Source organism: Sabethes cyaneus, chromosome 1 (assembly GCF_943734655.1).
Source record: "Sabethes cyaneus chromosome 1, idSabCyanKW18_F2, whole genome shotgun sequence".
NCBI classification, from domain to species: Eukaryota; Metazoa; Arthropoda; class Insecta; order Diptera; family Culicidae; genus Sabethes; species Sabethes cyaneus.
In genome coordinates, this window is record NC_071353.1 from 129,738,684 (window position 1) to 129,756,784 (window position 18,101).

An 18,101-nucleotide genomic window follows, 5' to 3' on the forward strand; every position below is an offset into this window, starting at 1 on the left:
CAAATGGTCTCCGTTGGGAGTGGCGCATAATCCCTTCTGTTAACATTTGAACGACGTTCCGGTTCCAACTGTCCCAGGTTAAAGGTATGTACAAGTTAATCAATATATTCAAAACTCAGCTGGGCGGTGCTGCTATAATCAGTAGGATCGTTGCACTAGCCCCGTAATTGTCCTGTACTCTAATAACCAACTGCGAAGTTTATCGATAAAGAAGAGTAATGTCTAAAGATGGTTTTACCCAAGGTTTAGCTTTGCAGAGAAGCACTCGATTGAAATCCGCAAGGACAACGAAGCAGAGGCAGACCCCAGATGCTCGAGTTGACGAAAACCTATCCTGGCAACAGGCTAAAGCGGTGGTGTAAACCATCGACAGTCTAGATCTCTGATTTCATCTCTTTATTCTGCCGGATCGGTGGACATGGACCAATATGTAAGTAAGTGACGAATTTGTCCAGCACAGATCTCCCACTGGTGACGGCGGAGAATGCTACCAGCCGTGAGATTTGAAGATCGTGCCGCTGCGGAATCTGCGCAAGCTTCTTTGTAGTGGGGAAGATGAACATTATTACTGTATAATTGCTTATTAGGTATTTTTATTAATATTGATTATAAAACGAATAAATAATCTACTATTCAAATAAAATGTTTTTTGTGTCATAACTCATAACTAATTTTTAACTGCTATGTTTAAGTCTCAGCCTCAAGTATCCTGCTTATCTGTTTAACACAGCAAGATTTATCACTGATCCGCCCTAACAATTAATGTTTAACATATCGCCTACACAATACGTCGATGAAAGTCGACGGCCTTGCTCTTTCATGCCGGTTGACCATTCGCTCCCAGAACAGAGTTTTGAGCATGGTTGATATACTCATTCTCGCGAGCAACGCAAGAGCGCACGTGGCGGCTTTGCTTACGTTGATCAGAAGCACTTAAAGCACTTTATTGTAAAGTATGGCAAAACAAAAATTAGTTATTTTAGTAGTGTTGTCACACAACACAATAATAAAATTTTGCATCAATCTCGATGATACTTACAATGAACGCGGCTTATTGGACTTCAAAACAAACGACCAGGAAATTTGCAGTAAAATGCTATTTTTCCGAATCACCAGTTATACGTCCAAAAAATCTGCAACACTGAAAGTAACAAATTAACAAAACCAACAAAAAGTATTGCAAGCTGACATGACCATAGTAACGCGTGGCGCGATCTCTCACATGTTCTCCGAGAGCCGAGAGGGAGCAACATTTTGCTCGTACTACAGCAAGAGCGAGAGCAAGCAATATGAAACTTCGGACGCTTTCGTAGCAGCAGCAGAAAGTTTTTTGCAAATTTTTTGTGACTATCTGCCTATGCGCGTCGGTGTGCACCCCGACGACCATATACGCAGCCCGTCGAGCCAACTCTCATTCATTCACACTCGGGGAATAGACCGTGTTGGACCTGCTTTTTAGGTGAATTTTCTCGCCGAACAAGTGAGAGCGTGCGAAGTTTGGAAATTTTCTGTAAACTTATTTGCTAGATGCAGTTTTTGTTTACTGAGTAATGTGCTTTAAAATATTTCAACATTTCCATTGCTAGTGAAGACGTACGACGGCGTCAGCGCGGGTGAACTAGTTAGTGCTGCAGCAACTGCATAATCTTGGTTCGATGGTTGGCACAACGCGGAAGTAAACCAGATAATTTGACTTTTGTTTGTTTTTATTCGATTGCCAATCGTGGGCATCGCTTCGGATGCTTGAACTTGAATCTTCCTGATAAGATTCAAGCGACTGCAGCTGTCTGTGTTCACGATACCGAAGACAGGAAAGTAAAAGTTTCTAGTTTGTGGCTACAACAACGTCTACATTCGGTGTAGTCAGCAAAACTAGTTTGTGGAGAACGTGCCTTCCGTAGCGTTTTGACTGCACGCCCCAGTCTCAAATTCTTCAGATATCGAAAGACGTAAGCAACCGCTGCAACCATGATGGAGGCACTCTACATCGGTGGCGTTGAAGGGTAAGTCATTCAAGCTATTATTACTGCAATTTAGAAGGGAAAAGTCAGCGGTATGTGCCTGTTGGCTAGATTTTCGTGACAAACAACCTGGCATGTGTGTAGTTGGAATGGCAAAATAGAAACGGAGCACAATAACAAAAATCCATTGTATTAAAAGGGGTCTGTCGGAGTAAAGCGGACGAATAACAAAACTAAAGTTTCATAAATTACTAGTAAGTAATTAAACTTTTTCCAAATTTCAACCAAATGATCTGCCTGAAGCTATAATGTGATGAAATTGCTCGTGCTCACGATCAACTGTTCCGCAGCTTCGGTCAAACTTGTTTGAGATTGTTTTGGGGGGTTGTTTTGCATAAAAATCAATCTCTGGTTTCGGAGTCGATCGAGCGAATATTTTTAGTGATCAAAGCGTAGACACACCATTATACACCACAACACATCTTCTGCATAATATGTATCCATGTTTTCTGAGAAAATCATGTATAAGTACCTACCTGCATGTTATTAGAATTAGTAGCGCTTATTTAGCGAAGGCCATGCACTTGAACTTTAATTGCAAATTTCGCACTCATTTTCTCAAACCAGTGAAAGGGATCGTCGTAAAAACACCGGCATTTAACTTTACAATTTTGTTCCCCATGATGGAGACCAATTTGAATCAAGTTTTCCGCCGCATTCACTTTCATTGTTTTTTCCTTGACCGTTTTCTACAGCACAAAATAATTCGCTTGCAAATTATTAAGTGCATAACTAGGTTCTCACTGTTTCTATTATGAAAATGCCTCTTCATTTGGGAAAAATTGTTACTACCGAATCATTCCGTTCTTTGATTTGAGCAAGTCGCTTTTTATTTTTCGGATAGTGACGTAATGCGGAAGCTGCAATCAATTGACGAATCGAAGGGCGCCGGACCTGACAGCCTGTCACCGCTCCTCTTCAAAAACTGTGCTGCGACGCTCGCGATTCCTGCAAGGATTATTTTTAATCAATGCATGTCGGAAGGAACTTTCCCGAATGTGTATAAAACTGCTGCTATTACACCTGTTCATAAAGCAGGTAGCACTCGCACAACGTTAAGAACTACCGCGGAATTTCGATTCTGAGTTGTTTGCCGAAGGTATTCGAAAGCCTTATCCACGAATCACTTTACCCGAAGGTTCATCGTGTCATTTCGGAATGGCAGCATGGATTCGTGAAAAAACGTTCGACAGTTACCAACTTGATGGCATATGTTTCTTCAGTAACGAGCGCGCTTGAAAAACGTCAGCAAATTGATGCCGGTTTTGCAAAAGTCTTTGATAGAGTGCCACATTCTTTGATGGTAGCGAAGCTGGAAAAAATGGGATTTCCTGAATGGTTGACACGGTGGATACTGTCATATCTCACCACGTTACAGTCGTACGTGTTAATGAAACCAAATCCCTACCATTTGAGATTCAATCCGGTCTGCCCCAAGGAAGCCACCTGAGCCCTCTGCTGTTCATTCTCTTTGTAAACGACTTGTGTTTCACGATAAAAGCGTCCAAGTATATGTTTGCTGACGATTTGAAGTTCTATCGGGTAGTTGCTTTAAGTGTTGAGTGCTCTGTCATACAATTCGACATTGATTCGCTGTTAAATTGGTGTTAACTCAACGGAATGGACGTGAATGTGCAGAAATGTAATGTCATCTCATTCTGCAGAAATAGGCATCTCACCTTGTTCGATTACAAAATGGATTCAGCCAGTATCACCCGAGTCGATTCTGTTAAAGATTTGGGCATTCTTCTAGACAACAAATTGTGTTTCACTCAGCACATTACAGCTACTACTGCTAAAGCGCACGCTATTCTGGGGAATACACAGCAGTTTACCGACTCTTATTGTTTGAAGTCTCTCTACTGTGCGGTTGTACGCAGTATCCTTGACTATGGGGCGCTTGTATGGGCGCCCTACCACGCTGTCCATATCAACCGAATCCAATGAATCCACCGTCACTTCGTTCGGTACGCTCTGCGGTTGCTGCCCTGGGATGATCCAATACGACTGACCATACGAACATCGATGCGCTTTAATACGTCTTCCAACGTTGGCGAATAGAAGGGCTTTGCTGCAACGACTATTCATCTTTGATCTGCTAGGAGGTAATATCGACAGCCCGGAGCTCCTAAGTCGAGTCCGATTTAACGTCCCACCAAGGCATACTCGACGAGCTTATTTCTTTAGGCTTCCATTGCACCGTACTCAGGTTGCTCAAAACAATCCACTTGACGTATGTTGTCGTGTATTTAATACTGTTTCTGACGATTATGATTTTAATGTTACTCGGACTACTTTCAAACTTAGAATAAGTAATTACCATGAACTGTGTACGAAATTTCGAAGACTAGTAGAAATAATTAAATAAAAATATTTCCCATCATTAGCTACAACTTTTTCCCACTTTTTTTAGCAGAGCTTGAATGCCGTTATGGTAAAACTGTTCATCTTTTGGGGCCATCCTCGCATAATGCAATTTATTTGATGCCTTCATATAAGCAGAACTGCTGAACAACCCATTTGAGTGTTTCCAAGTAGGTTTGCATGGGTTCGGCAACGTGAGGCCGAGCATAGTCATGCTGTAGAATCACTTTGTTCTGTGCTTCTGCTCGTATTTTAACCGTTTTTCTCGCTGTGCTTGGCTCAATAGCATCAATTGAACCCAGTAACAACCCACCCAGTTTTTTTTTTTTTTTTCTGTTGGGTACTCTCACCACTGCGTCCATTATTTTGAACTATTGTGGTATGCCCCATTGTCTCTTTTGCTGTACGCTTCAGGCTTACCTATCACTTATTGAAGAAGTGGAACCCACCCAGTTAGCTCCGGGGTACAACGCTGGCCTAACAAGCCAGTCGTCGTATGTTCGAGTCTCGATTGGGCGGAGTCAATAGGATCTTCGCAACTAGCCCCGTAATTTTCCTGTACTCTAATAACCGGCTGCGAAGTCTGTGGATAACGAAGGGTCAAGTTCTTGAGGACGTTTACACCCATGGCTTTGCTTTTTTTTACCGTTCCCCAGTGATGGTGAAACCGAACAATTCACTGGTAACTGAACGTTCTCGGAAAACCACAGCTAAAGATGACGGTTAAAGCAAATGGTTGTCAGCATCGAAGATAAGGGATGAGCTGAGTTAGCCATCAATGAGTTTCAGAGCAATTCAGCATGTCCAGGAAAAGCACCTATGCTCACGCGGAAGCATCTCCAAGCTCGGCTCAAATTCGGTAAGGAACATCTAGACTGGATTGGACCGATAAAGGGTTATGTTCAATGGTCTGATGAAACAAAAGTGAATTTGGTTGGATCGGATAGAAAACACTGGGTTCGCCGTCCTATGGGCTCTGGTTTCAAACCTCAGTACATAATAAAAACATTTAAACATGGAGGAGGAAATATCATTGTCTGGGAGTGTATCTCTGCTGGTACGGGGTTGGTCCAATTTTTCAGTACCTGCAGGCTGAGATCTTAGAAACTGATATGCTGCAGGATACGGAATAGGAAATGCCGTTACAATGCACAATGGCAATTTATGCAAGATAATGGCCGTAAACATACTGCTCGATAGATCATGAAATGGGTTAAAGATAACAAAATCAATCTTATATAGGCTAGTTGATCCAATAGTTGTGGTAGTACCAATAGTTGCGCTACTATTCATTATTAATGCATATTTTCGTCACCGTAGCATTTAAGATAAAACAATTACATTCATTATAAAAAACAGGTTTTTAGAAGTATTGGTAGTTAGACTACACCATTTAAAATTAAAGCATTATTTGTTAAAATGCCAATTTTCCAAAATCCAACGCGCAGTTGGAGCGCACAACTACAGTATCCCCCCGCTAATCCGTCACCCAATAATCCGACGACTCGATAGTCCGGATCTCGCTAATCCGGAAAATTCCGACCGGAAAATTCAACCGAACACAGCTTTCATTGGGCGTCTTTATTTGAGTCAAGATGTTACTCAATTCAACTAAATGGGAAGGGTAAATGGTGCTCCTTATAACTGCGTTCAATTTTGCCAGGAGCACCATTTTTTATCACTCTTCTCAAAAGATTAACGTTCTTGCGCTCATTTCTAAGCTAAACAAGAATTCAAAAGTATTTTATAGAATAAATTGAGCATTTCTTAGTACAACACAAATTTATTGCGTATTTGCGACAATTTTTTTCGGAAATTTCCAAAGTTGTTTACGTCTGGATGTAAACAACACGACATCTCAAACCCCCACTGACGTTAGTTTGACTGCCGGATTATCGAGTCAAAATTCGTTAATCCGGCCATGAATTTGTCGGATTAGCGGGGTGGTACTGTATAGGCGCTCATCTATAGTTTTGCTACGATGTTTTTTCACTTTTTTTTTTTCCGTGTTGGGTATTTTTATCACTGCGACCATTTGTTTGATCTATTGTGATATATTCCCCGTTTTATTATAGCTATGTTGTCAAGATGACGCACCACTAGCAGAAGTGATTGTCATTGTTTGACTAATAGCATTTGTCCAGCCCGGTGATGCACTTCGGATGAAGTGCACTACTGCGCTTGTTCTCCAAATATCAGAGGATTCTAACAGCCCTCTTTCGAAGAACCTTAATCTTTTATTGAGAATTGCCGGACATCGGCATAACAGGTGTTCCGAGTCTTCTTTTTCTATGCCGCAGAAGCGACATATATCATCATGAAGTTTTCCCATTAGCTTCAGATGATAGCGGCTCGGACAATGTCCTGTTATAAGACCAGTATAAATGCTTAGATCTTTCTTCGAAAGCTCCAGTATTTTGCGAGTAATTGAAACGTTTGGAGAGATGAAACGTTTCGACTAAAGAAACTGACTAAAGAAAAGACACTGGAGCTCAGTCACTCGCGGCCTCCTGTCATCATTAAACCTGGTTTGCTCAACGATGATTGTTGTGCGTGACTCTGTTCAAAGTTGCTAGGAAAAGTTCGAACAATATTTTTTCGAGTTCAACATTTAGGCGATTTTATGAACTGTACGATACAAATTTGAATGCCTGGTGTTTTCGTTAGGCAGCACGGATCGATTTCGTGGTGATACAATGGTATTTGTTGCCGTTTGCTTGCAATCATTAATTTTTGCCGCGTTCATCGACTGATACTCCGCAAGTTTTCGAGCAAAAGATTCAGAAGGTTTCATCGAGATTCATGCGCACTTGGTTACGACGAAACGAAAATGAGTTACTTGTCACTTCTTTAGTCAGTTTCTTTAGTTTCGACTGCCTAGCATTGAAAGTGTTATTCCAATTTGATTCCACTTTCGTACATTCCCATGCTTTTAGCTCCATTTTTAAAGCAGAAGCAGATAAGCAACAGAAGGGCTCAGGTCCTACAAATTGATGAGATGATCCGAGTCTTGCTAGTGCATCAGCTCTCTCATTTCCATCAATTCCACAGTGACCTGGGACCCAGTACAAGTTGACTTGGTTACGACGAGACAATTTTTGGAGTGATTGAATACATTCCCAGACAAGTTTTGATGTGCATGTCGCCGACTTTAGAGCGTTTAGAGCTGCTTGGCTGTCGGACATGATGCATATATTTGAATGTTTATAGTTCCTGCGCAAGCACACAGTCGTACATTCTAGAATTGCTTGTATTTCAGCTTGGAATACAGTTTTTTCACTTAGCAACCTAGCAATGTATATGGAATACCACAATTAAAGGAACATCAAACTTAACTAACGAAACATTAGCGCAACTGTTGGTACAATATAATTGAATCGGAAAATTCATTTTTTCTTAGAAAGCTTCTCGTACAACGAAAGCAATTGTCTTGCCTTGTGACAAATACCTTGTATTTGATAAATTTATATACCACAAGCATTAATTGAAGCATGTACCTCAATAATAAAAAAAGAAAAATGAAGTTATATTGTGCTTAGTGGCGCAACTAATGGATCATCTACCCTAGTCAGTTCAGTTTGCCGGAGAAAGTAATTTTTGGTGTTATTATTCAGCTGAAATAAGTCGTCATCGATTCTGTCAATTTCAAAAGCAGTTTATTTGTTAGAAACAAAAATTCTGTTCATGAAAATATATTCGCTGTCTTCAGATTGGCAATAAGGCCACGTTTTGGCCACGAAATTATTGGAGAGTAAATCCTCTGTTTGAGGTTCGTCCACAAATTTCCTATCAGTCGTAGCTGGAGAACGTTTGGAGGGTTTGCGGTCTTCGGCGTTTATTTTCAGTCGGTTTATCTACTCCGGTGATTTTTTGGCATAATGGGTCAAGGCCACCCAGGTAACCAATAAGCATTAGTATAAGCAGTAAATAAATCGTTTATTAGCATCCCTGGCGTTTTATACTGCAGGTTGCTGTTTATTAGCCTTTTGCCTGCATAACTGTTGTAAATTGGCATCCACAATTCTATTTAAATTCTTGTCGGTAACTAGCTGCAAATAAGCACTGTCAGCACTATAAGAGCTAGCAGTAAAGTAGCCGCATATTTTGCCAAAATAGCATTTAGGCAGCATTTGAGGCAACTTAAATGCTTATTGACTTGCATTTAAATTCCACTGGAAATGCCTATTGGTTACCTGGGCAATGTCGCGCGAAAGGAAAGAACGAAAAGCGCGACAGCCAGCTTCTGCCAAAAGACCACATCCTCACTCGCGTCCGCGTGATACATCTTGATGAAGGCGGCAACTTCCGGCAGGCACTCCGTACTGTATATCTCGCCGCTCACCGCAAGCCCCGAAGGCAAGAACAACGGCTTGGATAATCACTTCTCGGCTGATCATCAGCCACAGAAGTAGCTTTTTTGGGAGCCTGACATGGAAGCTTAGTGGCGGATCTGGTCCCTTGTCCCCTGCCAGTTCATCGTCTGGTAGCTTTCGTCATCCATTATAACCACGACGTCACGCTTCGCCGGAAAATTGTTTTCACTAGCGCGCTCCTTCTGGGTGATTGCCTGCTGTTTAGACAAGACCAGTCTCAACTGTCGCTTCCGAACAAAAATATCCATTTTGGGTAGCTACTTGTTCACCGTTTGGCCGGTTGCTCCAACCTGCCAGTCTAAGGCACGAAACGATGAGATCGCCTAGCTCTCGGTGTTCCCCTCCAGCTTCTGTTGCACTTTACGGTCGTGCAGCACCGCTGGGCGGCCGAAAGCAGTCCTTCGTTCTGCTCTCGCCTTTCTGCAGAAGAAAGAGCATGTAGTAAATGCCGGATAGGCTAACAAAAAGCACCTCACCATGTCCAATTTCTTCGCTCCGGCAGTATGAACAAAGAATCGAGCGTAGTTGCCTGCTTGTCTTCGCCATGGTTACTGCAAATCGACTGATAACGGCGTCAGATTTTTTTGTAAACAATAGAATTCCTACGATTGACGATGCTGGATAGGTCGATTCATCACCAGGTCCATTTTTAGTGCACACGTGAGTCGCTTGGAAACAGCTTAGCGATCAGCTCCTAATACCGAAGCAAGTGTTCTTCTTGTGTTTGATATGGATTCCCATCGAGCAGTTCATTTCCGTAAATTCTCGATGCATTTTCTTCGGTGGGTTTCTTCGAACGAAAGACGAAAACAACAACAGCTCCCTACCATACGTCTAAGCCGTCTAAGCTTGTTTCACAACTTTTTGGATATCTCGAAATCAACCAGGGCTTACTGCTGGAGCCATCTATTGACAAATAACTATTTAGGTCATCTATTGACAAATAAGTAACTTAGGTCTAAGTTTTTGGAATCTTCGTTTAATTTTTGTATTTCGTCCCTAAAAAATAATTTGTGTTTTACATATGTTGTTAATCGATAACAAAAAATTGCGAATCAGGAACAACTTGCGATAACATGCTCTCCAGTGTGGAACTACTCGAAACCCTATTTGATAACCTGTAGCGACCCGCAATAAAGTCGAGTGGATGACAATGTGTCATAAAGATAACGACCATAAGCCATTGGCGAAAATGATAACGCGTCCGAATGGTTTCCTAGTGTTGGGTTCAAAATTCCAAACAGACGCCAAAGAAACTAGCACACAGCGATAGCCACCAGGATTTGACCAAGACCTTATCGCTAACCGGCTTATAACAGTAATCTTTCACTGTCATGAACATCGAATTGATTATTAACTAGTGCAAACGATAATGAAATTTGCATCAACAGTTTCTTCATACGAGGAAAGTTAGAAAATATCCATCGCGACCACACGAAGCATCTATAGGCACATTTGAAGCCTGATAAAAGCCCTTGCGTGCTGTTCTGCTGACACGAAAATCGATTAACCCATTTCTAGTCGTGACAGAAATTTGAGACATTCGAATTTGATAAAATCTCATTTATGAAACTTCATACTAGCGTCAAGCAAAAATGTGTGCAGTCACTCCTATCTATGTATATTACACTAGAAAAACAAACATGATGGAAGTTAAGTGAGTTATACACAACTCATATTAGATAAGTTATGTTATTTTTAAACATTTTTTTCCTTTCGTGTAAAAAATGGAATTTGTGTTTTTTATTCAATTAAACTTTTACGTGCTAAAAAATGTTCAGTTGTGTGTGGCCCGCATTGACACATCAGCATCGTTTCAAAGCTATGCCCTTTGGTCAGAGATGGGTTCAAACTTACTACGCAATTCGCGAAACTGTAATTCACTCATATTCGACTAAGTCAGCTATCTAATCAACTGATATACACATATAGTACGGACAGTAATAAAGCGCAGCTATAGTCAAAGCAGTGAAGTGTTTACGCTGCATGTTGGCAGATATAATCGTTTACATTTACGAGTTACTGGGAAAGCACCCCTATGGGAATGACTGCATCGTGCTGTGGGGGTGTGGATGACTGCCAAGCCAATTGAGTTAACCACACATAAACAACTCGACAAGATGGATAGGAAGCCAGAATATAGTACAATATTTGCAAACCCCCCGTTTCTGCCATGCCTTCCAGTAAAACAGAAATTGATTTACGAATACCTACTATTTCCTCGCCATTCCATAGGCACGCGATGGCGATCCCTCATATGGCCAGTTAATGACGTATTTATGTAATTGGTTTTGTTTTCTATCGGAAAATTGAAGTTCGCGTGTGCATTATGACATTGAAAAATGATAGAATAGATTAGGTATGGGTAGCATCTTGAAAAACTAGCAGTAACTAAGTACGTAGCGAACTAAAAAACGGATGTTTGAATGTTCGTGAGTACATAGTTCGGTAGCTTACAATATTATACTTTTGATTACTTGATTGCACTCGAACCAGTAATCTACACTTTAGATTTGAAAAAAAAACTCGTTCACAGCTGTGGATGACAGAATCTAATTTGGATAGTGTAACTTCTCATTATCTCTCTCTGCTTCGACGGCATGATTATAGATAATGATACTGTCGTACACCATCGACAGAAGTAGCCATTTCTCATCACCGCCACCATAACTCGGGTATTATTGTTACGCAAATGTGTTTCACAAGAAATGGGAGACTGTGAATTTCAATGATGATTGCCAGTAACGAGTTCGAAATTCATGCGTTAAACAGATCTTATCAATTGCAGTGACGAAATTATATACAAAATAGGCTTTACAAAAGAAAATTATCAGATACTGTTGTGAGTATACACAACAGAGTCAATTAAATGAAAATTATTAGTTAAAAATGACTGGAAAATTCAAAATAAATTTTCATACCGTTTGCGAAATTCGTTTATTTTTTTCATTGGTCTAATTGAAAGCGTACAAATTCGCGAAAGTGAAGTATAAATTTGTAGCTTGTTTTCCTTGTTTCAAACTTGGTACAAATACAGTTTTTTACTAGTTTTCGATTGAAAACTTAACTAACTTTTCATCAGGTTTTGTAAGAAATTTGCTGTTTTGCAAGGTATTTTAAAAATACGACCAAGATCGCGAAGCGATGGACGAACTGTACCGTGCTAACGATAAACGGAAGTTCTACGAGAAGCTAAACCATTCGCGTAAAGGCTATGTGCCGCAGGCCAATATGTGTCGGGACTCAGACGGTAAGCTTCTCACGAACGAACGTGAGGTGATCGAGAAGTGGAAGCAGTATTATGACGAGCACCTTAACAGCGATGTAGCTGAACATGAAGGAGACAATATGGCAATAGATCTTGGAGCACGTGCAGAAGACGACAGAATACCTACCCCCGACCTCCAGGAGGCAGCAGAAGAGATCGATCGGCTGAAGAACAATAAAGCGGCTGGGGCTGATCAGCTACCCGGTGAGCTGCTGAAATACGGTGGTGACGCACTGGCTAGAGCACTGCACTGGGTCATTGTCAAGAGGAGCTACTACCGGAGGAGTGGACGGAAGGCATCGTGTGTCCGATCTACAAAAAGAGCGATGACACCGTTGAACGCCGCCTACAAGGTACTCTCCCAACTTTTATGTCGTCGATTATCACCATTTGCAAAGGAGTTCGTGGGGCATTATCAAGCGGGATTCATGGGTGCCCGTGCCACCACGGATCAGATTTTCGCGCTTCGGCAAGTATTGCAGAGATGTCGCGAATACAACGTGCCCACGCATCATTTATTTATCGACTTCAAATCGGCGTATGACACGATCGATCGAGATCAGCTATGGCAGATTATGCACTACTACGGATTTCCGGATAAACTAACGCGATTGGTCAAGGCGACGATGGATCGAGTAATGTGTATTGTTCGAGTATCAGGAACAGTACCGAGTCCCATTGAATCTCGAAAAGGGTTATGGGAAGGCACGGTGATGGGCTTTCATGTTTGCTGTTCAACATCGCTTTGGAAGGTGTGATAAGAAGAGCGGGTATAGGCACGATATTCACGATGTCCGTCCAGCTTCTTGGTTTCGCTGACGACGTTGACATCATTACACGTACCTTTGAGAGGATCGTACGTACATCGAATTGAAAGCTGAAGCCAAACGGATTGGACTTGCCATTAATGTATCGAAAACAAAATACATGAAAGGAAGAGGTTCTAGAGAAGTAAATGCTGACCTCCCTCCCTGGATTCATTTAGATGGTGATGAAATCGAGGTGGTAGAAGAGTTCGTGTATCTGGGCTCACTGGTTACCGCAGACAACGACACCAGCAGAGAAATACAAAGACGCATTATGGCAGGAAACCGTGCCTACTTTGGACTCCGTAGGACGCTGCGATCGAACGAAATTCGCCACCGCACGAAGTTAACAATCTACAAGACGCTGATTAGAGCGGTAGTCCTTTACGGCCATGAGGCATGGACTATGCTCGTGGAAGTTTTCGAACGAAAGGTGTTGCGCACCATCTACGGCGGAGTGCAGACGGAAAACGGAACGAGGAGGAGGTGAACGAACCATGAATTGCATCAGCTGCTAAGGGAACCACCCATCACTCACACCGCAAAAATCGGTCGCCTGCGATGGGCTGGGCACGTCGTGAGGATGTCGGACGACAGCCCGATTAAAACAGTTCTCAATAATGATTCGACTGGAACGAGAAGGCGGGGCGCGCAGCGAGCAAGATGGATCGATCAAGTGGAAGGCGACCTGCGGACCCAACGCAGACTACGTGGCTGGCGAATTGCGGCCATGGACCGAGTGGAATGGAGACGACTTCTTCGTACAGCAGAGAAAACCATGGTCTGGAGCTGATTAAGTAAGTAAGTTACACTTGGAAAAATACTGAAACGCTGAATGAATTAGCGGTAACAAGGTGCTGCGCTTTTCGCATACATGAAGAAGGGCTCCATCTCCACTTTCGGTTGAAGCAGTTGTGTTCAAATTGGTTTTCTGGCCATCGCGGGAAATCCATGTGAGCTTATGTACTGGTCTTTGGGGGAAGAGCGATCCCTCAACGACCACAGAGCTCCGTTTTCGCTAATCTCCTAGGCAATGACTTCCTGTGACGCGTTCAAGGTTCACGTTGTTAGAACCAAACACTTGTCCGGAAGATGCGTTGTGTTCGCCAGTATCGGGCCAACGAACCTTACTCAGTCCAGCATTTCAAGCTTCGGGCAGATAACATCCCTTGTAATTTGAGCCAGCTTGTTCTATTGCGTAAGGGTCCAGTATATTCCATATTCGATTCGAGTGCATGTCTTTATACCAATAATCCAGATCTATTCCTTCTTTCATTCCTAGATTCTTAAGTTTTGCTTCATTTCACTAAGCTTACTACAAAACTCTGGGTCTGTTAGTAACCGAATTCGAGGCAAACGCCTCGTCAAAGATAATCCTAAGCATAGCGACGTTCTTCTCTTCTGTATATTTGTATCTCTTCTGTGGGCACGTAATATAACTGTGCTCTACATAACCAGCCAGTCGTCCTATGTTCGAATCTCGACTGTGATTGATCGTAGCAGGATCGATAGCAATAGCTCCGCAAATGTCCTGTACAGTTACAGTTGCATTTTGGATGAAATCCAACGATAACTGTACAGGATCCAATCCGCCATCAGATTTAAATGCCTTCTGATTCTGATGCCGAATCGGAATTCATTTAAATTTGATCTGATTGATTAATAAAACTAGTCTGACTGGACAAGATCATCCGTTCAATATCTCGACACACTAGATGGTACTCACAAAACCGTTAAGCCCCTTAACCTATGAGACGGACTATCACACGAGTAGATAAGTTCGCATACAAAAATTCGTTCAACCATACCAACATTTGGCCGCAACAAGTTCTTTATTGTTCGAAGGATTGCCACAGTCGTAATCGTAATCTTATGCCAGCAGTGAAGGTATAACTGATGAAATCTCGTGTAAACGAGATACAATCGGTTATAGCCGGAACAGCATCAGGCCATCCTTTTAGTTGCTCCCATTTGTAGCCTTCAATTGGCCTCAATTGAATAATGGATTTGAGCGTATCAAGTAAGTCAATTATTTCTGTAAGAATGGTGTGGATTGCGATCCGCGATGTTGACCGCATGCTAAGGCTCAATACCTGTTGCTATGAATTATCAAAATTGCAATTGAAGTTTGTGTTTTATTCGCCTTTGACCTTGATGTGTAGGTCTTTTAACTCGGAAGATCTTAGTTTAATTGCAAATTAAATATCAAATCATGTAATAATCGACCCATTTTCTATCCTCCGCAGTGGCGCGACACACTCGAAGCTGGTAATCTGCGACCAGAGCGGTAAAGTGGTTGCCTCAACGAAGGGTCCCGGAACGAATCACTGGATGGTGGGCATACCGGAGGTTGCCAAGCGAATCGACACAATGGTACGGGATGCCAAGGCACAGGCACATATTCCCGACCACCGTAAGCTGGCCGCGATGGGCCTCTGTTTGAGCGGTGCCGAACAGGATGCTACCAACAAAGAGTTGGAGAACTATCTGCGGTCACACTACCCGGACGTTGCCGAACGCTACATGATAGGCAGCGACACAATCGGCAGCATCGCAACGGCATCGAATGTAGGTGGAATGGTTATCATCTCCGGAACGGGCTCCAATACACTGCTGCGAAATCCGGACGGGAGTACTTACGGATGCGGTGGATGGGGTCACATGATCGGAGACGAGGGTGGAGGTATTTTATCTTTAGATTCACTTTCAAATGTACGAATTTTAGTTGAAATAATAAATTTCTCTTTTCAGCCTGGTGGATTTCCAAATGTGCTATTAAAACTGTTTTTGACCATGAAGACAACTTCCGTCGTAGCAAATTGTGCGTCGACCGGGTGTGGGAACTAATACGGGAGCATTTTGGAGTAAAATCTCGTGTGGACCTGTTAGATCATTGCTACGCCAAGTTCTGCAAACCTACGTATTCCGGATTGTGTGCTAAATTAGCCAAATGTGCCAAAGATGAAGGTGACCCACTGTGCAGAAAATTGTTCGAAGATGCCGGTCAAGAGCTGGCTCGTTCTGTGTGTGCCTTATCACCTCGCATTAGTCCTGCGCTGATCAGTCAATGCGGAGAAGTTGACGTCGTCTGCGTTGGCTCAGTTTGGCTTAGTTGGAACCTGCTGGAACCGGGTTTCACAAAGGAATTGGAGAGAGCTCAATTCAAATATGATCTAAAATTGCTGAACTTAACGAACACAATGGCACTAGGAGCGGCCTACCTTGCGGCCGATACATTTGAAATGGAATTACCGAGAGATTATTCCAAAAATTATGAAATCTTCTACAGCCATCGGGCCGTACTGAATGGAGGCACTAATGGAAATTCTAACGGAACAAATGGTAACCATGAGACTACTAATGGGAGCATCAAAGATTCCGCTAAGAGCAGTAGTAATGGGGTTTCCAACGGAACGAACGGTACTACTAATGGAACAAAGACTACTTGAAAGTTTTAACGCATCCAGATAGTTGATTGTTAATCGAGAACTGAGATTTTTGTATAGGCAACATATATTATCGTTAAAAATATTTTAGAGAAATTAATAGCACAAAAACGAGCTACCAATGTAAAAATGTATTCATGAGGCAGTATCAACATATACGAGTCAATGTATTTACACCTACCTACAAGCTACAATAAAATATGCAAAGTCAAACTGGTTCTTCGACTCTTACTTAATGCTAAATTCCTTCGGGGTCCTCCAGCTTAACCTTGACGGTCATTTTCTCAACGCCACGGTAGATGTTGATAGTTAGAATTCGATCCTTGCCTGCCAGCATTTCGTACACATCAGCGGAGTTTTTCACCTCCTTGCCATTAATGCTGGTAATAACGTCACCCGGGTAGAGGCCCCCACTATCAAAAACAATTGAATACCAGAATAAATCAAGCGTCCAAGCAATAAATTTTGAAATACTTACACATGTGCTGGCGATCCCTGGATAACCTTCCACACCAAAATGCCACTTCGAACACTTTCCGGTACGTTATGGCTTCTCTGGCGTAGCTCCCGCAGTATTTCCGGCGTTAGCGTCAGCATCGTGATGCCCATGTACCGCCGAACTGGAATTTTCTCCGTACTGAAACCTCTGGACTTCCTCCGATCGGCTCCTTTCTGGAGAAATTCTTTAGCATGATCGATCGGAATAGCAAAACTAATCCCTGGTGTCACTTTCATGCTGTTGATTCCGATCGCTTCCCCATCTAGGTTGACCAACGGACCGCCCGAATTACCGAACGTAATGGCCGCATCCGTCTGTATGTAATTGATATCCTTCCCACGTAGTCCCAGTTCTTGCGATGGGCGCTGTGTTGAACTAACAACACCGGCCGTTACCGAGTTGTTCAGTGACAGTGGACTGCCCAGCGCAACCACCCACTCGCCCGACCGCAGTTCAGCCGATTTACCAAGCTTCATCACAGGTAGATTATTGCACTTGATGCGTACCGTCGCCAGATCAGAGTTGGGGTCTACATCCTCCACAGTTCCAGGAAAAGTTCGTCCATCTACCAGCTTCACTGTAACCAAAGCGTTTGGTTTGCTTATAACCACATGTGCGTTGGTCAAAATCAAGCCATCCTGTTCGACTATAAACCCAGATCCGTTCGAAACCGTCACCGGTTGGCCCGAGAAAAAATCGTAGTGCCGTGTGTCCTTAATTTCGATGTATACTACTGCTGGCGCTGAAACATCGACTACATCCGCAATGAAATTGTACATCGCTCGGCGTCCTTTTAAATCCTTTCCTACCTGGGTAGCCGCTGACACTCTGGGAAACAGCGAAAACTTTCGTCCTTCGTCATTACCGGAAAGGGTTTCTTCACCATTAACATTGTGTTCTACGTTTGCTCCCAGAAACAGTCCGGTGAGTATACCAGCAAAAGAACAGAGCTTGCCACACTTAGCCCCAGTTTTGGACTCATCGCCATGTTGACGACCTCCGTCTCGGTCTTCGTGCTGTTGCTTGTTGCTGTTACCTGCGACCGCTGCTATCGCTCGGATGGTGGCTTGGGGTTGGCTGACAAATGAGTGACGACCGATGATAGTTCGGGCTGAACGAACACTAATTATTGTTTGCCGCAGTAGTAGCATTGTGCATTGGATTGAAGGGCCTTATCACAACACGACACGGTTCCACTCTCCTCCTGTGGTTGTTTTGATTTTGATCCCAGAAACTGTGGGACGTGGATACTTTTACGTTTACTTTTCCCAAACGAACACACAAACAAAACAATTCCGAACGCGAAGGGATGCCAGCTAAGACT

The 18,101-nt window shown here is 42.8% G+C and overlaps 2 protein-coding genes across 2 annotated transcripts; one reads left to right on the plus strand and one right to left on the minus strand.

The window, feature by feature from the left end:
* The first annotated feature begins 1,436 nt into the window (after positions 1-1,436).
* Positions 1,437-16,476, plus strand: LOC128745341 (N-acetyl-D-glucosamine kinase). The gene is made up of 3 exons (XM_053842387.1): positions 1,437-2,003; positions 15,079-15,515; positions 15,584-16,476. The coding sequence occupies exons 1-3, from the start codon at positions 1,969-1,971 to the stop codon at positions 16,279-16,281; spliced, it is 1,170 nt and encodes a 389-aa protein (XP_053698362.1). The 5' UTR covers positions 1,437-1,968; the 3' UTR covers positions 16,282-16,476.
* Positions 16,332-18,071, minus strand: LOC128745330 (serine protease HTRA2, mitochondrial-like). Its single transcript, XM_053842376.1, has 2 exons — positions 16,757-18,071; positions 16,332-16,691 (listed from the first exon to the last, which is right to left on the minus strand). Exons 1-2 carry the CDS (start codon positions 17,926-17,928, stop codon positions 16,517-16,519), a joined length of 1,347 nt encoding a protein of 448 aa, XP_053698351.1. The 5' UTR covers positions 17,929-18,071; the 3' UTR covers positions 16,332-16,516.
* Between the last annotated feature and the right edge of the window lie 30 nt (positions 18,072-18,101).

Excerpts from the sequence above, each read along its gene's own strand:
- LOC128745341 (XM_053842387.1), top strand. The coding sequence starts at position 1,969 with ATGATGGAGGCACTCTACATCGGTGGCGTTGAAGG. Across the intron at positions 2,004-15,078 it reads TACATCGGTGGCGTTGAAGG|TGGCGCGACACACTCGAAGC; the intron begins GTAAGTCATTCA and ends TATCCTCCGCAG. Across the intron at positions 15,516-15,583 it reads GATCGGAGACGAGGGTGGAG|CCTGGTGGATTTCCAAATGT; the intron begins GTATTTTATCTT and ends TTCTCTTTTCAG.
- LOC128745330 (XM_053842376.1), bottom strand. The coding sequence starts at position 17,928 with ATGCTACTACTGCGGCAAACAATAATTAGTGTTCGTTCAGCCCGAACT. Across the intron at positions 16,692-16,756 it reads CAGGGATCGCCAGCACATGT|TGGGGGCCTCTACCCGGGTG; the intron begins GTAAGTATTTCA and ends TGTTTTTGATAG.